The 27,729-nt window shown below is 40.6% G+C and overlaps 1 protein-coding gene across 1 annotated transcript; it reads right to left on the bottom strand.

The window, feature by feature from the left end:
- Positions 1-29: 29 nt before the first annotated feature.
- On the bottom strand, positions 30-27,019 carry snta1 (syntrophin, alpha 1). The gene is made up of 8 exons (XM_088309918.1): positions 26,557-27,019; positions 18,829-19,014; positions 4,891-5,086; positions 4,614-4,803; positions 4,073-4,203; positions 3,501-3,697; positions 1,459-1,646; positions 30-849 (listed from the first exon to the last, which is right to left on the bottom strand). Exons 1-8 carry the CDS (start codon positions 26,843-26,845, stop codon positions 757-759), a joined length of 1,470 nt encoding a protein of 489 aa, XP_088166044.1. The 5' UTR covers positions 26,846-27,019; the 3' UTR covers positions 30-756.
- Positions 27,020-27,729: the final 710 nt, after the last annotated feature.

Raw genomic sequence — 27,729 nt, 5'->3', positions numbered from 1 at the left:
TTAACATCCCCCCCCCCCACCACCACAGAATCGGTCAGGACAATCTTTCAGCGACTTCCAATAAAATGATGATCCTACCTTTGATTGGAATGGGTGGAAAAATGTCTCAAATTCAATTTGATTATTGGCATGTGTGTATCCTTTATCAGTTGAAGTCCATCTATTTACGAGATCCTCTTTGTTAGTAGCCTTAAATTGTTTTAATTGAAATCTGCAACTAAAATTATGAATCATTTTTTGTCATATAAGCTTCTTATTTAGTATTATCGTAAAAATGGGACGATTTTTCTATTTTATATATAAAAATGTTTTGTTTTGTGAGAAGGCAACTTGGACATCCACAAGTTTATCACTTAATGAATCCTTACATTCATTTTTGATCACGCAGTGATCAGTCTCCCGTCATTCTGCTAAAGCTGTCTTCTTTTAATTAAATAGAAATTTGTCCAACATCAACCATCAAGACATTCATCAAGCAGAGATACTGAACAATGAATCAAAAAAAGGTGATGGGTTGCTTACCAAAACTGGGGGGAAAATGCCAGCGGCTGCTGCATATTCAATGTGTGAATCATGAGCTCTGCATTTGTGAAAAAACCTCAAACGCCCAAATGTCCGCCGGCCCTCCGTCAGAGACCAGGACGAGACGGAAGAGCTGAGAAGACGTTTAGTCATCACTTGCTGCTCTCAAGTCAGTCTGGGTTGTTGTTTTTGTCAATTTGTCAAATATTCCTAATACAAATGTCGCAGACGTCATCATGCCAGGAGGCCGAGTCGCTTGACCTTAGCAGAGAGAAACGAGTGGATGATGAACACAATCGTCTTCGGGCAAGAATGAAGGTCCAGTTGCTGAGAACAAAAACGGAGTGATTAGTTTTACAATAAACCTTTTCAGAAGTTTACCTAAATATTATATATTATATACTAAATTGTAAGAATTTATTGGGATTATTTACTTTATGATTTTCTTTTTAAAACAATATTCCAAAGACTTAATTCTTAGTATTTCCTGTGTAATTAACATGATTAAATTTGCACATTTATTAGATTAATGTATAATGTCTAATCGTTATGAAAAGTATTAATCGTAAAAGAAAATGCATTTGCACAAAAAAAAAGCTCTGATGTCTAATATTATATCACTTACTGTTATTTAGAACAGTTATGTCAATGTAAATTGTGTACTTTAGGAGTGTCAAATTCATTTAAAAAAAAAAATACAATTAAAAACTTACTCTAATTAATAACTTACTATTAACGTAAGATTAGGAGTTAATTATTTTGTACTCAATTGAGAAACAATTTTCTTTTACAATGATGAGTTTGTCAAGGGGCAGCTACGGACAAAGCAGAGACATTAATAGTCACCTTGTACTCTCTTCAGTTGAGTAAATAAAACACCTGGCGACTAAAAGAGGTGAGGAAATACAGTTCAAGCAATTTGCGTGCTTGACTCACAATTTCGGCCTCGGGCCCTCCAAAGTCGAGGAACATCATGCGGATGCCGTCGTCAGATGACATCCTCAATCGCTCGAAGGGATGCTGCAGCAGGACGCTCTTGCGGACGCCCAACTCTTCTGTGAATAGCGTGAAGCCCTCGTCGATGTGCACACCAAGGGTGCACTCCTTTCCGTTCCAGCTGCAGGCTACCGAGATGGGAGGTACAGAGTGTTCACACCCGTTAGAGCCACACTGCTTTTATTCTATGCTTTTTAAGTACAGCAGACTGTTAAATAAAAAAATAAATCAAAGTTGAATCTAGAAAGGCCTACTAGAACATCTGAACTTCATTTGATGACAAGCAGAGGCACTTTAAATCGTGACAGTTGTGTGATGACTTCCATTTATCTTGGGTTTATATGTCAACACCGCCGCATCCACAACATTAGAACAGGGAAGTAAACTTTATACACATTTTATAGGCATTGTATATGAAGCTACTGTTGTCCAAGTAATGAGATGCAATTCAAAAGTCATTCATCCATTTTCTAGACAGCTTGTCTGTTGCTTGTGAGCCGAAACCTATCCAAGCTGAATTGGGTGACACAACCTATCAGTTGATCACATGGAGACATTTACATTCCCCCTTACAAGCAATTTAGAATTTTCAATCAACCCAACGTACATGTTTTTGAGATGTGGAAGGAAGGAGGTGGAAACGGAGAAATCCTATGGCAGTGAGCGTGTTGCAGTACCACATATAACCACTAGAGGACACCTTAAGACAACAAAAGTGAGTTTCCATGAATTTACAAAAAGCTTTACGTAGAGTCGTAGACTCTTCTTCATAGTCACTTAAAACCAAGGGAACTACTGTGTTATTTTTTTGCTCTAAATCTTTTATTATTCTCTGCAATATAATGTCAACAACTTCTTGACGTCAGTATCTCTTTGACCGATTCATAACGCTGGCTGGTTGTTTATGTTTCCCAAGATGGCATGTGGGCTGTGTCAACAGCAAACACGATATGGATCATTTTAAACATTTAATGTAAAAACTGAAAGTAATAATCAAATGTATGTGAATGACATTTTCCACCTTACTACAGTGATAGCATCATCGTTATCCACACCGCTTATCCTGTACAGGGTCGCGGACAACGGGCGAAAGGCTCACAACACCCTAAAAAGGTCGCCAGCCAGTCACAGGGTAGACATAGACATCGTCACTGAGTGGGAACTGAACCCACGCTGCCCGCACAAGTCAGGCGGATCTTCCACTACACCATCGGCAACACACCACAGTGACACTTTTAAACGTAAACTGAAATTATGTTTCTCCATGTAGCACTGCGGCTACTAATGACAGCCTGCTTGCTTTGATAATTTGCCCATGTTCCAAGACATGTATTAATGTGCGTAAGTGCCAATAAGTAGTTGAAACAGGATATTCTGATTGAGATTTGTTTAAGGAATATGAATAAAGCAGAAAAATCCCAAAATGGCCGCTCCACAAGATATATTAAAAAAAAATACTTAATTCAGATTCCACAAATTCAATATTAATCAGAGTGACACATTTAAAATTTTTGGGGCGCATAAAACATTGTTCGGACAATTTTTGACTTGACTTCTCCTTTAAATATAAAATGCAGATGTTTATGTAACATTGGTTCAGGATTGTGTTTATAAAATATGGTGTTGGTGCTTTACAATCCTCTCCGTTTTAAGCTCTTTGTTTCCATCTTGTGGCACCTATATGCAATTCCAAGCCCATTTTGGAGGGCGTCATTTATTTGTGGATTTTTGGGTATTTGCGGCAGGGATTCACAGCAGTGTGTGAACTGCTGCACACACGTGCTAAATTACTTTTATTGTCTTTATGTGTGCTGCCTAATGCTTGTCACTTATGATGAAAATGGACAGTTGTGTGTGTTATGTTTTAATAGTTGATTTCATTTTAGTTAATATAAACTAGGCTGCTGCAAGAATGGCTATACTAGAATTAATAATACATTTTCTTTACAGGCACCTTTGACGACAATGTTACTATTATGTACCTGTCGTGACCTCTTTGATGAGCTCGGCTGCATTGTGGCAGCCATCAACTAGGAGGTGAGTCCACGCCGACAGCTCCTTGGACGAATCCACCCGGAACACGTGGGTCTCCACACCTTGTTTGGTGCCCGAACGCAGGCCAAATGAAAGCTCCGATTCCAGCAGAGGAGATGTTTTGCCAGGGCCAGAGTGGACCAGCCTAGGGCAAGATATGTAGATTGCGGAGACAAGCACAACAAGGACATACCGGGTTAAAAGGATAAAAAGGGTGGAACTATAAGCAGTATGACTCATAGGTTCTCATCTCACGCATGTTTTCCGAATGAAACATCTGCTGAGGGAGACATGGAAAGAGTGAGAATTTGACTCCATCAATCACTGAATTGGACTCGGTGTGGCAATATTTTTATATTATAGTGATACGCCAACATTTGTCTTTTTAATGTATTCCTTGCAAAAAGAGAATTGTACAGTGCAGATGCACTGAATGCAGTCTATAATGTCTTTAGCCTAAGTAGACAGCTCATAATCATAAACATATGGTTGTTTACAGTTTCCTATACTGTATGTATACCTGGTGGTGATGAGAGGGTGACTCTTAGCGGGGCTGCAGATGGCGTCTTTGCTTTCGGGCAATGCGGGGTAGAGAAGCAGCTCTCTGTCAGTCAGCACAGCGAGGATGGGCCTCTCGGGTCCCTGCACCGCCTGCACACATCACACATTTGTAGACAGCCTCTTAAGGAATCAGCAGGCACAACGCAAGGATGACAGCAGGGATAATAGAGCTTATCCAGTTTTTGATACAAGTTGCATATACATTGGCCAAACAATCAATTTGCATTGCAACCAAAGTAGACACTTCCATCTACTTTCTGAATTTGCATGTTTTTTCCTATTCAAACTTTGATGTTAAATGTGCCGTAATTATTTATCCTGACTGTATTTTCACGTAGGAATGCCGGAGACCTTTTATTAAGACTCAAGAGAATGGCTTTAAAGTGGGAGGAAATCACATGTCACCTTTAAATAGTTCTAAAGGGATTCTATTCACGAACAAACAAATGGTCATAAAAACTCCTGATAGAGGAAAGAGGAGCAGGTGATCCTATCCTTACCTGTTCTACAATCCAGCCCAAGTGTTTGACTTCCATACCCGGCTGCAAGATCTTCATCTCCTCCTTGACTTGTGGTAAAAGGTTGGCAGCACCGGCCTGGATGGCGTTGTACCAGGACTGGGCCATGGCTGGGTCTTTGGCCCGCAAGAACACAGAGTTCTTCCTGTTGGGCGAAACCACCTCGAAGTACCTAAGTAGGGTGACGTGAGGGGTCCTTGAGTCTTCTCTCCAATTAAAACTGACCAAACGGAAGGATCCACTTGCGTGCGGTACGTACCTGTTTTCTGTGTCGGGGGGGCATTGCTTGCGGGACACCTGGCACATTTTAAGCGGAATGCTGCGAGGTTCCTTCGCCTCGGCGGACAAGAAATCTGCGCCTTTTTGAGGAGTTGGAGGAGGCGAGTCCCACGGGAGCGCTCCGCCAGGGGATCCCGAGCTCTTGAAGAAGGCCGACATCTCCTTGATGTACTTGACTGAAACACATTCAGGGGAGTGGTTCTTAAAAAAAAATGCACTATTTAGCTTTTATGAAGAGCGAAGAATGCCATTTTGCTTTAGGTACGGCGATATTGGACTTTCAGGTGAAATTACAGGATGAGCTCAAATTGGACTATAATTAGAGCCTAACCAATAAATCAACCGTACGATTTAATACACATTACAACGTAAGACAAAAATAATGACCTGTTTTTCTCCCTTGTGTACATAATATGCAATTAAATATACATAAATAATTTTAAGGGCAAACTATTGTACAACAATCAAATATTCTGCCTGTACTTTACATTTCCTTTGTTATAAGCATTAAGGGAAATGTCAAAATTCACATGTGACAATGTGCCTTTGTATGAATGATGTGTAACAAGATTTTTCTTTTTAAATAAAACGCTATCCCTTCTTCAGTTACGTCCATATTGTGATACATCCCATACATGGATAATTGGAAAAATCAGTGTATCATAACGCTGGATCGGTGTGGCAGGCAAACCACATCTAAATACCATTCTATTTAGAGCTACTTTTCGACCACACCCTTCGTTTCCAACTGTCACCAATGGAATCGTTCAAAAGAGAAATTCACGATGAGGGAGCTCCACTGCATTACTGACAGTGAAGACAAATGGCTTCTGCGTATCCATAATTACAGGGAAAAATCGATGTTAAAGTGGCCATAACTACACGATGTGGGCATTGGCCTTATACTCATTTGCACAGACTTTCCCAGGAAGTCTTGATGCTGTCTTCCTCCAAGAGCAATTATTCTTGACTCATGTACTTATTCCACATAAACCTCAATTGAAAACGTGTTATCTAGATTAGTCCAACATTTCCCCATTTGAACTCTTCTTGCAGCTCCTATTTCTTTGTTGTGTAGTGAACTTGAAATGACCAACACTACACACCAGACCAGCAACGGCAAGAACTCAAGTTGCTTCATAATTGGCTACCGTCAGTCACGGTGGCCATCTCGGCCAACAGAACACCGCAAACGAAATATCGCTTTGATCACACCCCACACCAGAGGATAATCGCTAAGGATCATTTTTTCCTCACATCCAATGCATCCTTGGATATCAGTAAGTGCTTGTATTCAGATTGCTAAAGGAAGACCTCTCTCATACTATCAATAATCAAAGCTGAGCATCTCTGAAAAGACGACATTTTTTGATACAGCAACACAAGATTCGTCTTAAGAGTTATTTAGAGTTACGCTGAACCTGAGGCAACTTTTACTCTTTAACAGACAGAAACACGTTTGTACACATGTACAACACACACAGGGTAAGCTCTTGTGCAGCAGGCCAAGTTCTGGGATATGAGTTTGGCAGCAAGTAAAAATAGCCCGCGGACTAAATAAGAAGGCTGAAGGTAGAGATCTGGTTTCACTGAAGAAGTGTGAAAGCGCTCTCGTCTTGCCGAGGATAAAAAGTCATGTAGCTCGGAGCAAAAGAACCCCCAGGATAGGACAACGGGAGCGCGCGAGGGGGGGCTTCCACCGTTCCCAAAATAGATTGCATTCCTGACGCTCAGTCGACCAGGCAGCCTCTCATTAAGCTATTTTGTTTAAAAAAAACATTAAGCTGGAGGGCAAATGTCGACAACAAATTCAGCTGGTTATAATATGAAGGCGCAGCTCGAATGGCTTGGCTGACCACTGGTTTCGACCAAGTTCACAAACTCAATTCAGTCACAGAGGAGATGTCTTGATACTACAAACAAGGAAGGCTAGGAAAGTATCTCAGGAAGTTGTCTATCGTGTGCAAGGTCCAACTTTATGTGTTGTCTTTGGCATGGAAGAGGAACAGTTAGAGTTACATCGCTGCACTCAACCAGTCACGTTGGACATGGCACTACCTGGACACGGATGAGCTGCTGAAAACAAGATTTCTGAATTTTCGACCACACATCTCAAGTCCAACAATTCGGATTTCTAGACCAAAATATTCTGGATGAGAATATTATGCCTTTGAAGTCACACAACACCTCAGCGTTTGAATTGAACAATTGTAATAACATGAATGAAGTGTAGTATTCACTCATTCTCCAAATTCCTGTTTTGCTGGAATCATCCATGTCATTCCTTATAGAAGACTCTCACATTCATTCTTGTCTCGACACTGTGCAGGCATGCAGGGGTCGGAAGGTTGTGAGATAAGTGGCAAAAGACTAACAGGTACCTGCTACATTTCTCAAGTAGCTATCAACTTGTGTACTTAATGTCTCAGAAATGACCTTCTGTCAATTTACCCTGGTGCCAAACGATGAATGTTTGCTGTGTGCGGCAGCCAACATTGCGGGGGGAAAAAAACACTCGGCTTTAATGTATGAGGTTAAACAAGAGTGGATTTAAGTGGACTTTTATTTTATTTCACAAAGCGGCAGTTAGGCCAGATTTGTTCATCATTTACATTCCTCCAATACGTGATGGCGCCATGTAGCCAGACATCAAGGCTGGCGCTTTGCTTGGTGAGGTTTGGCAAAATGTAACAAGTAAATAGGGCTCGTCAAAACGAAGGAGCTGGAAGATCTGCAGGGGGGCAGGGCCATTGGTTTTGTGACATATGTGCATGGACATACAAAGAGCCATGAATTCAAATTTTATACGGCTCTAAAGAAGAGGAAATTGAAAGTAAGAGAATAAGAAAACAAGACGTGGTACATCCAGCAAAGCCCAGCCAGAAATGTTGCCATGAATTCCAGGGGCGGCACATTCAATACAGAAGCTAAAATTAGCTGAGATGGCACTGTTATTACTTCAGCTTATCTGGCAGCCAGTGAGACCACTTTTGTACAGTATTTGTGTGTGTGTGTGTGTCCAAGTGCGAGCGTATACGAGTTGCTTCTTCCACTCCCACTTCCAATCCCTCTCTAAGCTTTCCTGGAGAAATCATGACCAGACATTTTTCAGCCACTGCAGTTTAGACACACTCACTTAAAACAAAAAAAAATATTTTTGGGGGGGGAAAGCTTTTATGTTTCTCGGAAAGCACCATCTCCAAAATGCTCGTAGCAATGGAAAAGTAAGAGAAGATTTGCGTTTGAATTATAATTATAAACACATGCAATCAATTCCCCCACCAAGATGTCAGTCACAGGTGACGACATGACAGAATAAATACTGCTTGCTACTTTGACTTGATAAATGTCAGTGCATGAAAGAATGTGTGATCGCATTGGTCTGGCAGAAAAATGAAAATAAAAACAAGGGCACACAATGAGCAACGTGGTTGTTCAAAAAGAATACTTCTCAAAGCTCTTTTAGTTTCAGGCAACAAGGGGCTGAGCTATATCTGAGCAGCATTTTTTTCTCTTTTCTGACTTGGTCAATCTCTAATTAAAACAAACAGAAACAACTATGCCCGCTGACCCAAAACCAAGTCAACAGTTTAATCTGTTAATTATGAAGCAAGTCAGAACTCATAAGTGAGACATCTTTGATTTATATCCTGTTGATAATCGTGTTTTGAAATCCAAACAAACTGCAGGTTGACAGGCGACTACAACCAATTGTTTGACATTAGAGTTTTGAGGTGGAATAAGACATCAGTATAGTAAGTAAATTTGCTGAAAGAGCAGCTATTCATCCCCTCCACTGGTAACCATGGGAACGGCTGGAATGTCATTGGTCAGCCAGCGACCTCAGAAGCATGCGGTTCTGTAAAGCATGCCAGGAAAACAATGTCCCAATGTTGTAGCACCAACAAGACAAAAAAAAATCCTATATCTCAGGCCAAAAAAACATCGTGAATCACAAGCATTTGCCATGGCCCATTCAGAGTGCTCGATGAAATCAAGGTGAAACAAGCGACAATAAGTCTTGAGGTTTTGAAAAAGTGGACTTCTTAAAACAAAGTGGAATATAAAAGAGATGTAGCACGTGCACATCACCTGTACATCATTATCACACCATTCCTGGACCATGTCCCAAGGTGGGATTTCTGCAGGCGGGTAACATTTCTTACAGTATAAAGGCTGAAAATTAGAGCTTTTATTGGACGCTAAATCTGCCTATTGAACTAATTTAAGATGACTCTCAATTTGGGGCATTTTGTTAGCTGAGAATTTCTGTTGTCTCAGTTAGTTGTCTTGGCATTGAAAAAAACTTGCTTGACAAATATTTAGTTGTCCTGTACATATTCTACTTTACAAGATTTTTGTATGTCAGGGTGGTGTTAAGTTTAGCCTGGGTTGTTAGTGGAAGGAACATAGAGTCTTCGTGAGCATGTACATGCTTCCAGTGGTGACTTGCGATGCACGTTATCTCACAGGTTTTTGATGTAAGCCTTCTTTTGGATGACTTTTCTGCGTTAACTTGCAAGCAGAAATCTCAGATAGGAGCCCTGCATGGTCGCAGTGAAGCCAACTCACTTCACAACAAGCAGCAGTTTGTCAGATAAAGAAATAAACTTCAAAAAACAGGCTTCAAGTAGTTTAATGTCAAACCAAACATCAAACGAAGAGAATTAAACCTTGCCTTGAAGTCTGCTAGCTTGCTACTAACACAATGAAGAACACCATAAAGTACAGGTGTGGGCAAACTACGGCCCGAGGGCCACATGCGGCCCGTTAAACGTTTTCATCCGGCCCGCCGAACTTGAAAAAAATTAAATGAATAAACCTTGTTTATGTCATAAATAGATATAGACATATATATTGTTGTGATGCTTTTGTTCACTTTCATTTCAAATTAAATGTATTTTTTTTTCTCCGATGAGGTGAGGTTACCAAAACTCTCCATCCATCTGCTCCGGTCCAGCCCCTCTGTCAATCAAAAAGTTTGCCCACCCCTGATAGAGTAGACAGGCAATGTTAGGAATTGCACCTATGTGACTGATATCATCCTTTAAGCAACTGATATTCAAACACAAACGGTGCAGCAACACATACTGGCTTTCTTGAAACCCCAAGCAACGTTTGTGCACCATGCAAGCCCAGTAATGCCTCGACACAGTGTGCGCGAACATACACAGTTAATGAATAACGTACTGCCCGTGTGTTTGACTGCTTAAGGTGTGCTTCATTCAGGCTTTGTCAGTCATCTGTCAAGGGCTTCTCTTCTCTCGAATGATTTAGGTAAGTTCATTATTCCCATAGCCCATCTCATTAAGATCATGGCTTACGGCCAGCTTCGTGAAAGTGCGGGAGCGAGACAGAGAACACAGAATCAGACGAGTAAACTCATTCACATTCTGCCAAAGCATCGATGTGATTACTTTGCATGGAGTGTCAGGAGAGTTCATTTTACAAATTCCGCAAAGTGAAAGTGAAGCAAACTTGAACAGGACCTGGCCTGAGGACAAGAAGCGAGTGTAAAGGAGGTCTCGTGCTGCAGACATCTCTAACATTCCGTCTGGAGAGTCAAGATGAATCCACACACGCACACAAACACAGTATGTATTCATGCATCATGTAGCGAGATGGTTCAGCCAAGTCCACGATGACAAAGGCCCGGCCGCTAATTTATCGGGGCCCTGGAACAGCCAGCGGGGTGCAGAAGGGGTCCTGCTAAGCAAACGTCACGCTACAGAGGAAGATGGCCCTACGGGCAAGAGTTGCAATTTGATCAGGCTTTGTTATTTTGTGAGATAATCCATCCCCCTGCTGTGCGTAAGCGCAATTTGCTCACGGGCCAGCAGATCCAAAGGAAAATGAACCGAGCTTTGTGTCCAGAGGGTCAGAGCTTTCGCAGCAGGGATAATACCGCACGTAGACTTGGGACAGGACCAGAGTTGGACTGCGACATGAGATGGTCGGGGTGCCGGATAACTGCTCTGTGACTGTGACCGTTGGCAAGCTTTTAATGAGATGACAAGAAAGGCACAGCGGAACCTCTTCTGTCGTCTCGATTCACAGTTGACTTACAATTCTTTCATTTTTTGAAGGAATTTCTGGAAAGTAATTTGTTATTTCATCAAATCTTTTGCCATAAAAGGAACTGTAGATTTATAAATGTCAACTACTGTAAATTAAAACAGTTCTCAGGTGTCAATCACATATTTCTGTCAAAATACCACAAGGCTCAAGAGTTATACTACCCTCGTGGTTGTCTTGCTGAAATTAGCCCTTTGGAGAAGGAGGCTCTGTCTTATGCAAGTAAGTATGTAGCGACTGGACACACTGCCCAATAACCTTCTGGGCCAATAATAAGAGCAGTTTTATATATATATATATATATATACAGTGAAACCCCGGTTATCGCGGTTAATGGGGACCGACACCACCCGCGAAAACTGAAAATCCGCAAAGTAGCGGCGCACCTTCAAAAATGCTTAAAAAAACCTATACAGGTATACAGTATACCCCCCTGTATACAGTACACCATATAGAATACGGGTAGAGAGAGAGAGAGAGTGAAATTCATGTGATAACAAAAAATACCAAATTATTATTAAAACTTATTATTTTTTTATTCCCCAGTCATTATTTTTGTATTTATTCAATTACTTACTTCGACTTTTACCTGCTGGTACGCCGTCCGCTGTGCCCTGTGAAATGAAAGGTGGCATTCTTCATTTTTTTATTTATTCATTTATTCATTCATAACTGACAGCCTCGCGCTCCGCTCGTGCCCGGGCGGAAGAGGTGCTCCTCTTCGGCTTAATTGTCACGCACGCCGGACCTGCTCCCCCGAAGCGTGTCTCCGTTCGGTTGAACTCGGTTTCATTTTGCCCCGCTTGTGCCCGGGCGGAAGGTGCTCTTATTCGGCTTAACTGTGACCCACGCCCGCCCTCCTCCCCCGGAGCTTCCATTCGGTTAAACTTAGGGGCCGCTTAGCACCGCCCGTGCCCGGGGAAGGTGCTCCTCTACGGCTTAACTGCCACGCACGCCGGCCGGAACTCTGGTACGGTCCGAACCCCGCGAAACGTCGCCCCCGATCGTGTCCGGGGTAACGTGCTCTTCTTCGTCCACTCTCCTCTTCGCCCACGCTCTTCTTCGGCGCCGCCGGCCGTCTAACCGCTTCAGCGCCCCGCCGTGCCGCTCGGCGAAACTACAATGCCCCCGCGGAGCGGAGCGAATGGAGAGCCCCGATCGTGCCCGGGCAAAAAAGTTTTTAATTTTTGAATATTTTTTAGACCCGCGAAGCACTGAACCCGCGAAAGGTGAACCGCGAAGTAGCGGGGTTTCACTGTATATATATATATATATATATATGTCATGTCATTATCCACACCGCTTATCCTGTACAGTCGCGAGAGGGTGCGGAAGCCGATCCCAACTGACTACGGGCGAATGGCGCGCTACACCCTGAACTGGTCGCCAGCCAGTTACAGGGCAGACATAGACACCGTCACTGAGTGGGAACTGAACCCACGCTGCCCGCACACAACTCGGGCGTGTGTACCACTACACCATCAGTGGCTATTATATACTTAACATTGCTAATATTAATTAGGCATTTTTTTCAATCGCACATGAAAATCTAACACCAGGAATTGAAGTAAAATGTGTTCAACTTAAACAGAGACTCAACCGCCAGTTGCAGACCTTTTTAATTAAGTTCTAGGAGGAAGGGATGAGGGTGAAGTGAGGGGCAAGAATGATGATCTCAGTGATAGAAAGAATGAAGAGATGCATCCTCTGGGATGCTTTAAGACTAAAAATCATTTGGTCTGATCCGGAAGCAGAATGGCTTCATTGGATGTCAAACAGCATCACATCACTGCATCAGCTACATAGGCAATGTATGGGCAGTTGTGATGTCACAAAGTCAAGCTGTCCATATTAATAATATAAATGAAGACAAAACTTCTGATCATAATACAGCTTTCCCCTACACAGCTGCTGTACTTATGTGAGTATTCATATTTCTGACGTGGCATCAGCCTGGAGACACCCACCTGAGGAGTCTGCACGCATGGACTTCGGCGTGCAGCAGGTCATCTTCGGACTATATTGCATGTAGCCCCTTGGAATGGATTCCATTCAGAATTACTGTACATAATGAAGCTGGAATTTGAAAAGGTCAGAACACCTATAGCCAATTTCCAATAAATGACCACATATGCAGACAAGCAGCAACAGTTATTATTATCTTTGATTAATTTAATTGATATAATAAATTAAATTATTTATTATATTTGCTCTGGAGAGGGGAGCTCGCCAATCTCGTTGTACAGTGAGTACAATGACAATAAAGGGCATTCTGATTCAGATTCTGATTCTGATATTGCATTCGTTATTAAGATAAACATCTTAATTTCAAACAAAAATATCTCCGAATACTCGAGTATTCTGTGGAATTCTCAATCAGGTACTCAGTTACTACAATAATCAATATCTGCAGCCGAAAAAAAATACAAGCACATACGGTAGGTAACTGCTCTTGCCTTCAAGTGCCGTGCCGCATGACAACATATTCTCAACCACCTTTATCTGGTAATGTCAGTGGAAAGTGTCATGAGCAAGGACATCTGTGGTGAGCCGAGTCGTTGAAGTGAAACCGTGTATGTCTTGTTATAAACAGGCACATCACAGGAAGAAAGAAACCAAACTGTGACTTATTTCACAGGACCACAATGATTTTCTTACATGCCATATTTCCAGAAGTTAAGGCATGGCTATATTGCAGCCAGTGGAAAGATCAGAAGCAGGTGTGCAAGTGTGTGTGTGTGCGTGTGTGTGGCAAAAAAAAAAAAAAAAAAAAAACAGACTGCAAGAGATTAGATTTGGGGTTAGCGCCTGTTGAGAGTGCTGACAAAGCGTCACAGGCACAGACGAACGGCCTCAAAATCTAATCGCACCCCAGGAATTGGCCAAACACATCAATGATTGCGCACATGGAATTTTCACACTCTTGTAAAATGGTATTTATGTGCTTAATGATCACAGTTGGTGAAATTTTGTTTGCAATCCATCTGCTCCGTGATATGACACTGTCAGCAGAGTAAAATTAAGCAGAACATGGCTCAAGGCCAAGCACTTAGGATGTAACAAAGCTGCCATTTGTTTTCTCGTGCAGGCGTCCCTTCGAAACTGACCAACAAATTGGGTTGTTTCCTCTCACAAAAGGCCTCTGCTGCTGATTGAATATGCTCAATTAGCCACTGACAAGAGCCAAAAAAGGACAATAGAGTGCCAATGTGCACAAAAACATGAAAAGATCCTCCAGTGATTAACGGAGCGCCTGAATATCCACACATTCGTGCTTAACTAACAGAGAAAGTAAAATGGGTTGCGGTTATTTTGAAAATGGCATAATTTAACCACCATTTCCATCAAAGTCAGTAAGAGGCACATTATTGTATGACTAAAAGATGATCCTTAGCATCCCTATCAAGAATAAGTGATTCAACAAATGGATGGATGGATTATCCTGTGGTGTGTCAAGAATGATAACAATAATTACAAACGTTAAATTTGTTCAACATTGATGATTGATAATTAACACCGAGTCCAGGCAAGAAAATGTATCCATGATTGTTAAATGGACTGGAAAGATAACCACAAATAACCACTTGCATATTTTACAGACATATGAGCTGCTTCGATAATGAATGGACGGACGGATGGTGCACAAAGTAAGCTATGATCTTGTTACAAAAGTACGAGTGCCGTGATGAGCAGCAGTCCAAATGCGCTCTACAATGTTGGTGGCGCATTGAAAAAAAAATTAGAACTAGTATCATATCGCCACCAATTTTCATGAAGCTTGTTTTTTTTTTTTTTGTGCTATCTTTTTGGTTTCTGTGATGTCCACGTAAAGGGAACACAGTAACACTTTGTCCGAACGAGCTTTAATGTCGCCATAAAATCTATTGTAGTGATGGTAAAGATGGTAAACAAAATGCTTTGCGTGGCGCAATACATTAGATTATTAGTTATAACTCCACATTACTCCTCAAATAAGTGTGTTTGCGTTACTAGTAGTTGGATGTTACATTTGTTTGACTGCATATGTCGCACAGTTTTTAGTTTTAAACACAAACTATGGCTTTAGGTTGAGTCTAAAATAGTGACACAGAGGTTAATTCTCGCAAAGCATCAAAATATATCTTATTAGGGGCATATGTGCGGATTGACATGACCTGGACTCAGCATACTGAGGAAAAACATTCTGTGATTTGTGATTGTGCATGCTGATTAGTTCCTGTTAGTAAAATGGCCAAAAGAAGGCGGCCGACACTGATATCAACCACCATTGTGAGACTGGTATCGGCCCGATACCGGTGTCAAAACGTGCCCTTCCTTACTTAAATTGGTATTGAAAATTATACTTTTTGATGAAAATGTGGGTGTTCCGTACTGTATTTTAATGTTGAGAATGATGGTGGTACATTGAGAGCAAGTATTTTCACTATTAAGTACTTGGTGTAAAATGTTTGAAAACCACTCATTTAGAGTTTCCACTTCACACGAATGAATTTGGAATGTGGGGAAAAACCAGAATGCATAAAATCATGGTGAGAACATGCAAACAACTTACAGGCAGGCCGAAGCTGAGACCTTGTGCACTAATTCCACCCTGAATGTTTTTCCACTCCATTTTGGTTGAACTCCAAAACTATGACTTTTGGGGCGGTTCCACGGAACATTTTTTCCCCCTTCTCTTGGCCTTACAACTATTTTGCCAAATGCATGCGACAATAGATGATGTCATTTGGGCAACAGTTCAAGATGACACAGTGAGCAGCAGCCTAATTGCTATTGCACAGGCTTGACAGCCCAATGCAGCTGACATAACATCTAAAACACGTCCCCTGCCTGCCAGTAAAAGTTACTATAACAATGGAAAGACTGCCACTGAGGCGCTTCAATAACTAAGTCTGCTTAATCCATGTGTGTGTTAGTGTGTGCGCAGCGAGTCACGGACCAGTGATGAAAAGGACATGGGAGAGAAAACCAGCTGTGTCCAGAAATGTCCTGGCACAGGGAAGCAGCTCTGCAAACTCTGCACAAGTAACTTGGAGCTGAGCTTAAGTCCACGCCGGAGTTGTGTACACAATGTAAAAATCGTTTTTATGACTCTGTTTTAGCACCTAAATGAATGCATGCTGGTGCAGCTGTGTTTGAAAATACAAACCACTAGACAACAGAAACCAATTTGACAGGAAGGCAAAACACGTGGTGTGCAAAGTGAAACCAACAGTAAGGTAATGTTGCTGCACGGAGCTTCCTTTTCGCAGTCTTGACTCTGGAATGAAATATTTTTTTAAAATATCATTTCTACCCATTGAAAATGGTGGCAATACAGATTTGTGGTCTCAAAATTGGGTTTTAAAGTAGCGTTTTAAATTAGGTTCAGGAATTAAAAGTACAGAGACAAATCCATGTTATGGGTTTGTAAGAAGAGTTTTAGACAAAGGATGTGGTTTTAATAGGGGACTTAAAAGTACGGTTTCAAAACCAGGTTGGAGTTTCAAAGTAGGGCATCACAGCCAGCATCGGAGGCTTTCAAGCTAGGGTTTCATGGGTGGGTGTTTCACGGTGAGAATTCATGCCAGGGCAAAGTAGAGTTTCAAGTTCGGGTTGGAGTTTCAAAGTCTGCTTTCAAGGTAGGCTTACAAGCCAGGACTGGGCTTCTAAGTAGGGTCTCAAGTTAGGGGTGGGAATACAAAGAAGGGTGTCACAGTCAAGATCAGCTATTCCAAGAAGGGTTCCATGCTAGCCTAGGGGTGTCAAGGCAAACAAAGGTTTTAAACCAGGGTTGCTATATTCAAGTTTGGGTTTCAAGCCAAGGTGAGAGATTTAAAGTAGGGATTTAAAATCAGTGTTACTAGCTCAAAGTACGGTTTAAACCAGGGTAAGGATTTCAAGGTAGGGTTGGGTCTTAAGTCCGGGTTCGAAGTCACACTTCTTCACTACATATGTTCTTGTCTACGGCGTAAGAAACGTGCACAGCTACAATCTGTCATTTGCGCACCTTCCCGCAAATTACACACTGGGTGTCACAAACTTATTTTTTAGTTCACAAACACTTAAGAAATTTGTTGGCGTGTTTTTTGGAGCTGTAGCAATCTATTCAATCTTCCTGTCCTGCACATAAATAAATCTTTGGAAATACAATCTTCGGAGGACTGAAAGTGCCAAAATTAAATTAATAAACATACCATGAAGTGTTGAATTAAAATTGTCATTAATTAATTAAATGTTTCATTCATGTATTAAATATGGAATGAAATTAATACCTGCATCATTAATTCATTAAATTACCAATGATCACATTTAAAACAAATCTATATAATTATTTTGGTATTTAATTAATTATTTCAGTTTTAATTATTTTGGTATTTAATTAATTATTTCAGATACAATTAATTCCTGAAACACTGCAACGCCGGACCATGGAATAATTGAACATATAAATAATTAATTTAATACATAAATAATTAATTAAATATATAAATGATTAATTAAATACAGAAATAATTATATATATTCTTTACATATAAGCATTAATAATTTAATGAATGATACATTTATTTAGTCAATTCTACATTTAATTGATAAATGAAACAATTAATTAATTAATGACAATTTTAATTAAACATTTCATTGTGTAGTGATTTATGTAATTTTGGCACTTTCAGTCCTGCATAACAATCATGCAACTCAAGTCAAAATAAAAGAGGGCCATTAAAAAAATGAGGTTGTGCGCACCCATGCACACTTTTTCACTGTGCGCATGTTGCTCTCTTTGGTCTCCAAGCTGCTCTACTGAAGGGGGAGCCTCCCCGAAAAGAATCCTGACTTGACGGATCACAGAACAGCACCGCTTGAGCTGTCCGCTATCAACACTTTTCTGCTCGACTGTGGACAAGTAAGGCTGAAGCACTGAGCTCCCTCGTCTGCAGCCCTGCTCCTCTGGCTCAAGTCAACAAAACCCGGCAGCAGGGTTGCTAATAAGCACACAAACATGAGTGAATTTACACCATCTAGTCATTGTAGCTTAGGCCAGTGGTTCGCAAATGTTTCACATCAAGTGCCACCTAAAAAAAAATTTAGTCGTCCAAGTATCCATAACAACCAACATTAAAATACAGCAACATGGAAGTGATGATAAAAAAAAAAAAACGAGGTAGCGTTTTTATTCGTCAACAGTCAATTTAATATTATTGCGAGCCATTGTAAGAACACACCCCCCAATCAATCACGTTTCGTTGCGTGATGTCTGACCACACGCCACCGCCGTCAAAGATTTGTTGTCGGCATGTGACAGCAGCCGGCCATGGTCAACAATATGTATTTATTCGTCTACAGTCAGACGTAAAAGTGAGAACTTCAAACAAATGACTAAGTTTAGTTTAAATGATGGAGCATTCATGAATATTTGAGTCCTTTTTTTGCTTTTGATCCCGATACTTAAAATTCTACAAAGTGTGTCACTTTCCCATTCCTTTTCAAACCGCACTTCACGAGCTCTGGTGGCACAAATAATTTTAAAAAAGAAACATTCCACGGCATAGCAGGTGTTTCATTGAAGTGCAGCACAGCACGCTCGCACACTACTTTACATCCTCCATACAGCAACTCATCTCTCCATTGGTATTCTTTTTAATTCGTTAGTCGGATTTCACGGAAGGTCATTATTTGAATGTATCACGATAAGTGTGATCAAAGCATGAGTTAATGGAAATTTTCATACTTGAACCTAACCAACATTATGGAAAAGGTATGAAATCATATTAAAGAGTATGGACAAGGTCAGAAGAAGAACTTTGGCATTGTTTAACTCCATCAGAATTGTTTGTGTAAATCTCGTGTGTAAACGTCTTACCTTCAAGGATGACTTCCTTGCCAGTCTTCTTCAGGGCCTGCACGGCCTCGTCGTGCGTGGCCTCCCGTAAGTCGCAGCCGTTGACAGACAATATGGCGTCGCCCACATAAAGCGCCTCCGTTTGGTCAGCGGCCAGGCCCTTAAAAATCTTGGAGATGAGAATGGGCATCTTGTTCTCTTTCCCACCTGCACGACACGAGGCGCAACATCATTTGGTTTGTAAGAACCTGATGTCAACAGATGTGACAATGGTTGCCTGTATGGCACACTTCAAGAAATTTAATTAACAAGAAACTGCTGTACATATTTTGTGAATGCTAAAAGAGGAATCCATCATATTAAATTACCCTCTTTTTTTAATTTGTTATTTCACAAAAACATTGGGGGGAGGAATGCCTAAAAATTTAATGAAAATACAGTCTCATCTCATCTTGTGGGACATCAGATTTACTCAAGATTCTCTTACAACACAATAATATAAATGATCAGTAGGTTGAGGACATTACCAGTCAGAACCTTCCAATCTTAAAATGTGGATGGTTGAGACAACCTAATTGCTGCAATATTTTCCAGGTTATTTTGTTTTATAATTTAAAATTGTGTCAGAACATGTACAAGACATGCTTGCATCAAACCTACCTAAAAAAATGAAGAATTGCAGCACACTTGCAAGTTTTAAAGGAGCATGTCCACCTCTACAAACCTCATCATGAAAACTGTTATTTCACATCTTACAAAAAAATGGTGACTCCCCGCTTCATTTGCAGTGCTGTCAATGTTCAGTACTGCAGCACTAATTACGTAATTATTCTCTGTACTACTGTGGGACGTCTGAAACGTTATTTTTTTGTCAAAGATGCTTGTTCCTGTAATAAAACTATCAGCAACAAATCTTTGTCTGTTTTTACATGCTTGGCCAAAATAGATGTTTCTGATACTGTCGAGCTACATTCCACACCCTAATTTAGTTTTAGACCCATTAATGCTTGAGCAAACGATTTTTTTTGTAAGAACCAGTTGGCCAGAGAGCATTCTGCCTTAACCAATCAAATTGAACATCTGTTGTTTCAATGTTGATTTCAGGCCAGGACCCGCCTTTTAAAACCACACACATCCAAAGGCACAATTACGAGTGCAGAGTGTTAGGATGTTGACGCCCAATTCAATGAAAAAAAAAAATAATACCTGCAACTCACATGCATACTTTGTATTGGTATTATGCATAAACAATTAAAATTGAAGAATGTTTTTGGGATGAGCTTGGGAAGCTGTGTAGCTGAAGAAAACCCATCAAAATGGTTTATTGGGGCCAGCACAAACAGAGGACTCTTCATACTATCTCCTTCGTGTTTCTCTTCCAAAGTAGTCACATAAAACTGAGCAGGTGAGCCACTCGAGAAGTACGGTCACTAATGTCGGACGGCGATTGAACTCAGATTTCGCAGCGAGACAGTCATAATCTCAGATTATGATTTGGTCTGCGGGCCGAATACAGCTTAATTTGAGATCAAGCGGGCCGGACCAGTAAACTCATTGCAAAATTACATAGAACTAACAATAAGCCCACTTTTTTCCTTTGTATTAGTCACTGATACTAATAATCAGTGCAAAGAATAAGTAAATTATCAAAATGTTTATTTACAGAATTTTCCTTTTACATTATGAACAATATATTATGAACAAGAGAACAACATAAGAACATAAATAAAGTATGTGCAATTTTAACAACACCTTTACACAGTTAAACATATATTTGAGTGTGTTGTGCATAAAACTGATCACAGGGATAGTAACAATGTTCCAAAAACATTTAGTAACAGCCTTGTGGAACTTAAAGGTGGTCCTAGTTCCGCCGCAGTGTTGCTTTCATGTTGTCTACACGAACTAAAACACTGCGCCCCCTAGCGGATAATACAAGAACTACAGATTTTAAAGAAAATTCATATTTTTTTATACAATGCAGCTTTCTTCCCCGGGCCGTACCAAACCACCAGACGGGCCGGATCCGGCCCGCGGGCCGTATGTTTGACACCCCCAATAGATTCTATTGTAAAAGACATTCAATTAATTTTAAATACGTCTTGCGGAAGTTTGCTCCACGCGGGATTTACAAGTCAATGGCATCTCTCCTCCTATGCATGTCGAGCACATTCCCAATCGAGTTTTGGACTGAATGGTTTCCGTATCTTTTGACCTCTGTGGCATCAGACGAGTCGTTTGTTGCATGACTAAGTATTAGAAATGAGGCAATGCCCAGAGGAGCAGCGTCAGTAAGTCAATGCTAGGTGCTTTTAGGGGGGATGTAAGGACAATTATTTTCCCCGCATCACCCCCCCCCCGCCCCCAAAAAACAAATCAAAACTAAACTAATATAATTGTGGTTACAATTATAATATGGAATGCTTTACAAGTCATTGGTAGAGTTCAGAAATGAATATACTGCCATCTTATGTGGTTGGCCTTTGTCGTATGCGTTTAAATCTTTGAAGGCATACTACACCAAGTGCACAATTATTATTTCCTCCCATAACTGTCAGTCGAACACTTAATCCCCACTTATTCCTTCATCATCCCACCCTGTCTTCTTATGTCACGTACACGTCTCCACCTCCAAGCTGGCAAAGTGTCGCTTGGACGGATGTGGGATAGCGAGGGAGGGGGTGTTAGTGACGCAAATGGTGACACAGGTAAATTAGTGCTAGCGGTTCAAACAACACTGACAAGTTGCAATATTTAGCAGTAAATGCAATAAAAAGCACATTGGAACGTCCAATGTCAAACATAATACTTATTTGTTCTGGCATTGGTTTGCATTTTGAATGAAACAAGACTCAAAATGCATACTTGTAGCAATCTGGACTCTTGCATCACTTCTGGAGTCTGGACTGTATCATTCATTACATTTTTGGTTCAATTCTCAGTTGAACACCTGCTGAACTAGTTCAGTTTCAATTTCAGAGGCTCTGTTTTGAGCAAGGCATTGTTAGCGATTTGGGGATCCAAGTAAAGTTAATTCGGTGTACAAGAATTTCCGGTGTGTTATAATTTTAAATTGATGAACAGGATTCACAGTTAGACACGATTAATAAGGGAAGCATATTGCGTATTTGTTAGCTTTGCTTTTAGCATTAGCCTTGTCTGTCCACAGACTGGATCGGTCTGTACAGTGCGAGCGCTCCAATGGTTAGTTTTAACTTTGATTCTTATATTGATTCCTTTAACCTATTAAAAAACAATTCCTGTACATCATGTCGTGTAATGTGCAGTTTGTCCAACTACCCCAAAGCAGTGTTGTTGATACACTTACAGTACTTTAGCTATTATTATCTGTTCATACAATGTAAGTGTAGTGAACTAATACACTCTCTCTAGTGCATGCATCACATTGAGGACTCATTTATTTTTTTTAGCGGACTCATTATTACTACAGTCCATTCATAGTTTACTTGCCTGATTTGGAAATGGTTAAGACTGACACTAGCACATAAGACATAGGGAACTCTTTTACTTGTAGACCACGTCTCCCTCCAGTGTTGTTTAGGAATGCATAAGATGAGGTTATTGTAAGAGTCGACAGGTCATTTATTAGATTGTTTTTTTTCATTGGTTTAGCAGCTATTTTTTATTTTTTTTATTTTAATGAAATAAGTACAATCTAACTGTTGTTGTGCAATGTTGATTTATATACTTCTGCAAAGTATTGTTCTTTGATTGTCTCAAAAAACAAAAAAAACAACTGCTTCCATCATTAAACCTAATTTCGTACAAAATACAAATGATTAAATGTTAACCCAGGCCTACAGTGACGAGACTTCTCTCTGATCAGACACTGTCTGGAGACATGGAACTTTGCGCTCTGCTTAAATTAGACAGAGCAGAGTGAAGGTTGACTGCCTCCACACTTTCTACAAGCCAGGGTGGGCTCACTAAAATTAACACAGGCGGTCCACTCCCTGATACATAGCTTTCATCTTTGACCAATGACAACTGCCTGCTGCTCCTCTCAGCTGTTCACTCGCTGTGGTGTCAGCAGAACCTCATCTTGCCACTTATCTTATTCAATTTTTTCTTTCTGTTGTGTCCCAGCCTTCTTCATCTTTGCAAGCCGCATCGTAACACCAACATCAAGCCAGGAGGGTGCCGGCAATTATTTAAGTTTTAATAAAAAGCTGTGTGGCTCTACAGGCCACCCATGTTCACAGAAGTTTTGCCAGTAGAGGCTCCAATGTTGTCAGGGTGATAGAAGGATGCGGAGTTAAAATCAACATGTTAGTGTCAGCTATAATGAGGAGCAACAACTACCAATGACTTGTCATCATGTGGATGCGGCAGACTAAAAAAAGATACAGGCACCTTTTGCACCGTGTAGAAAAGCTGACATTTTGTGCCTTTTTTCTGCGTTGCAGGCGCAAAGTCAACCTGGCAAAATTCCCGCCACTTGAGGTGGTATCTGGCCCATGACAGAGACACCAGACAACTAAATCTCAAGTCTGACACCAGTTGGTGACATCACGCATCTAATTATCTGATTGCGAGATGCCGAGTTCGGTATTCAAGACTAAGACATCCACTGGGTCATCTGTTGCAGTTATAATGGACAGGAATCCCGTGTAAATACGCAGTTCACTATTCACAAATACATCAACAGCATTCAGATTTTTTCACCTATCCGCATTTATTTGCCCGAAACATTACCAATTCAAATTTTTTGTGCTTGTTGTAAAATACAATGGTACCACAAGGTGGTTCAAACGCCCTATCTAAATAAGAAAGTAGTGCAGTTGGTTCAATGAACGGCATTGAAGTGATACATCTTGACTGAAAGACAAGCTTTGTGTGATGTAATGGAGCTAAGTTTAACCTGGGTTGTTACGGAGAGTCTTTGTTGCATGTGCATAGAGTATATTTATTTATTTTCAATTTCTGCGTAAACGACCTGGTCATAAATTTCGACACCAATTTACATGATGTAGTTTTGCGAGTCAACCTGGTATTTTTGCCACTTTCTAATTTAGAATTAGTGTCAGAACAGAAATTCCTGTGTGGAAAGGGAAAGTTTGAAAGGTGTGAAATATAGCATCTAAATCTTATCTCCCAGATAAATGAGCTCACGCTTCATTTTTTTTTTTTGTTGCATAGTTGAGGGAATATCCCGCCTTTTGTTGAAGTTCTGTCATCAGTCACGACTGTGATTTTACAAGATCTCTGTGTAAAATAGGTGAAACCCTTCTTGTCCCACCTTCACATGTCTGGTACATTTCCAGAAAATGTTCAATACATTTCTATGGGGAATTAAGATGGGGAATTTTGAAAATATTCCAAATTGGAAACTTTTTCTGGGAATTAACTGGCAATTAAATGAAAAGGTATGACATTCAAGCATAATTACAAATGTTCAACGTAAAGATACAGTAGCTCTCCTTGCCTACTTGTGAGGGCTTTACATGACCTTAATTGTTTTGTTTTGTTTTTTTCTTGATTTTGTCCCAAGCGACAACTAATACCTTGAAAAACACATACGGTGGATAATCATAAGTTTCAGTACCACTGAATGAACTTGCATGAAGTCCGATTGTTTTAGTTAGCATCTTGATATTTTTTTAAGTTCCTGTGTATTCCTATTAAGTCCCCAAATGTGTCATTAAATCTCATGGAAACTTTCCATCTTTAACTTTGGAGAAATTATGTCACACATCTCTCACTCCACACCCTAACACACATTTGCATGTTGTAGATGGGTATTAATAAAAATTGTCATGCAATACTCCTGAGAAAAAGTTCTGGTTTTAAAGTTAACCATATTTGTAGTGATGGAACTGGAACACACATTATCAAACAATTTGGGCATCCGAAAAGTCTGGCTAGAGTCCCAACTACTTTCAAATGTTGTTTCTTTTTCAAAAAATCCAAACACAGCATGATCTCTATCCATTTTATTTACAAAACTTTAACTAGCCAACAAACTGTCCTTCCTACTGAGATCCCAGCTGAGGTCATGTAAACAGGATTGCAAAAGGCTTTCAAATAGCCGACACACTGTTGTGAGTACACATCACAGTTATGTAAGATTGATGTTAGATATGGGGAGGTTGCCGTCGTGTCCCATTGGGAGCACATATAGCTTTAATAAGCACTGCACCATTTTTAAAGTGATAGACTACTATCGTAGTCATCATTCATTCATAACTGGTATAGATAATCTGTACAGATGGACAGAGAGGTTTGTCAATCTAGATTGAGCAAAGGGGCAGGGGTTAATGTTTAAAAGGTCTTGTAATAAGTGTAATCAACTCCTCAAAGGTCTTTCCTACGGAGCCCCTTGGGGCACATGGAAGAGAAAAAAAAATAATTTGCGTTCCCTCGCAAAATCTTTGCGTTCCCTTGCAAACTTTGCGAGGGAACGCAAAGTTGTTTTTTTTTCGAGTGAATGTTTATTTATTTATTTTTTTAATGCGCGTTTATGTACTTCCGGGTCAGTTTGACTACCCTTGCCTCGAATGCGCTGCTGTTCAAGAGACGACAGCACGTTGGAGGCGGCACTAATCATGGAGGAGGGCTTGGAACTGTCTTTCACTTATTTGAAAACCGTGCTTAATATCCAGAACTGATTTTATTTCTTTGTATTTCAAGACAATTTCAAAGTAAAATTCAATTAAACTCGCCCACGGGTGAACACACTCCATCTTTGCTGCGTTTGTTTACACGGAAGATGACCCGGAAGTACATAAACGCGCATTAAAAAAAATAAACATTCACTCAAAAAAAAAAAAAACAACAACTTTGCATTCCCTTCCAAAGTTTGCAAGGGAACGCAAAGTTGTTGTTTTTTCTCTTCCGTGTCCCCTAAGGGGCTTCGTACTTTCCTTACTATAGCCAAACAAAAAAAAGTGACAGGTGTCAAAAAGTCAAACTAACATTTAGGGTAACATAAAGCTATTATACACATACCTTAGCTATTCTAAAATGAAGACCTTATATATGGATAGATAATCAATGGTAACATGTTAGCTAAAACATTTGTACGGGTTAATGTTTAAAATTGAGCAAAATTTGGTTGTTTAGATTTAAATCTAGTTCTTTAGCCTCAAAGCAAAAAAAAAAAGGGTTACATTTCAGCATGTTATGCTAACATTAAAATTTCCTTCAACTGTACAAATTTAGGCAAAGCTAAGCTAAGGTCGGGAATTAATGTTTAAACATTAATGGAATGAATTTAGTTTTGATTTAAAAAATGTCTATGGTCCCAACAGCAAAATTTGAATAAATACATAAATTAATATAAAAAAATAAATAAGTGTCAGACATTTAGGTTTAGCTTAGATACTCCAAGCTAATTCAAAGATAGATAGATAGATAGATAGATAGATAGATAGATAGATAGATAGATAGATAGATAGATAGATAGATAGATAGAAAAAAATAATTTAAACCCGTGAATCGTTTCCGAGTTACCAGATCTAGTTAATGACACTAATCGGGCTCCCCGCTGACGTAAATGAAGCATGGCGGCTGTCAACGTTTGGGCCACACAACAAGTTCGTTAAACATTCCCAAATGTGCCAAAAACGAGCTGCTTTCATTCGAAACACCAGCGACGCTGCATTCAAAAGTTATCAATCAAGTTTTCCAAGCTCGGTGACAACAAGTTGAACTCCAACTCAACTCGCGGCATTTTGAACGGCGCTGCCACGCCACGTTTGAGTCCGTCATGAAAAAAGTTGATCTCACCTTTAATACTAATCCCGAGTCCTCCGACATCTTGCTTGGTGACTCGCACTGTGCGCTTCACGTTGGTGATGGTCTCCGGGACGGGACAAGCGCTGAGGTTCGGGGGGTCTCCGTTGATCGCCCCCGCGGGATTCGGGTTGGGTTTGGCCGTCTCGTCGGCGCCTTCACCGGGGTTGACCATCAGCGTGTCCTCGGTGAGCGTGGCCAGCACTCGGGTCCAGCGATCCACGGTCAGCCGGAGCTCCAGCAGCCCCGTTTTCTGCGCCTTCATCGCGGCCGCCATGTTCATCGCATTCCTGGAATAACTCTAGACGGGGCTGGCGGTCCTGTGGAGAGATATGGAGGGCTGGGGTAGGGGGCACACACACGCATACACACACGCACACGCATACACGCGCAGGCGCGCGCGCACACATGCACGCATGCATGTTCACACAACTCCCTCATGCACAGTTGTACACCCTCCCAGTATGTTGTCCTCCAAAGAGGCTTATCCACGAGTAATAAGAATTAAAGTTAATTGAGAGTGACACCATTTTACACTGACTGTAACACAGCCTAGTTCAAATTTAGTGCTTCTTGCTCACACACTGTGTAAATACAAAATGCAAATCCCGAGGAAGCGCTGCTAAGATCTGCTACAGCCCAAATGCCAATGAAGAAACACATTTTAATCAGCAGCACAACAATACACCCTGCTATGTTTCCATTGTATCGTTAGATAGGTTTTTCCAAACCCTTTGTTGGGAAAAGGCACATATTTAATATTGGAAAAAACTCACGTCACACCACCAAACAAAATTGTCACAAAAAAATGTAACAAAGCAATGCTGAAAAAGTAACCCCCCCCCCCAAAAAAAAGGTTACATTGTACTCTCTATAGATGCCCCAAGATAGTGACAAAGTCCTACGTTTGTAAAAAATGAAGCACCTCACTTCACTTCAACAGTCCCTTGGCACCAATAAATCAGTTACATGGCATAAAAACGTCTTAATGTGTTTTTCAGTGAATAACAGAGGACAGTTTTAAGAACATATCTGTCTTCAGGCAATAGGCGGTGTACACCCTGAACTGGTTGCCAACCAATCGCAGGACACACAAAGACAACCTACCATGTGTGTTTTTGGAATGCGGGAGGAAACCGGAGTACCCGGAGAAAACCCACGCAACCA

Source organism: Idiotropiscis lumnitzeri, chromosome 11, assembly GCF_059441095.1.
Source record: "Idiotropiscis lumnitzeri isolate Australia: NSW breed Sydney's pygmy pipehorse chromosome 11, RoL_Ilum_1.0, whole genome shotgun sequence".
NCBI classification, from domain to species: Eukaryota; Metazoa; Chordata; class Actinopteri; order Syngnathiformes; family Syngnathidae; genus Idiotropiscis; species Idiotropiscis lumnitzeri.
The sequence above is the reverse complement of the archived record's forward strand: the minus strand, read 5'-3'. Positions and strand labels throughout refer to the sequence as shown.

Coding starts and splice junctions, on each gene's coding strand:
- snta1 (XM_088309918.1), bottom strand. CDS start 26,845: ATGAACATGGCGGCCGCGATGAAGGCGCAGAAAACGGGGCTGCTGGAG. Junction 4,804..4,890: donor CCCCCCGACACAGAAAACAG/GTACGTACCGCA, acceptor CACCCTACTTAG/GTACTTCGAGGTGGTTTCGC. Junction 3,698..4,072: donor CACCCTCTCATCACCACCAG/GTATACATACAG, acceptor ATCTTGCCCTAG/GCTGGTCCACTCTGGCCCTG.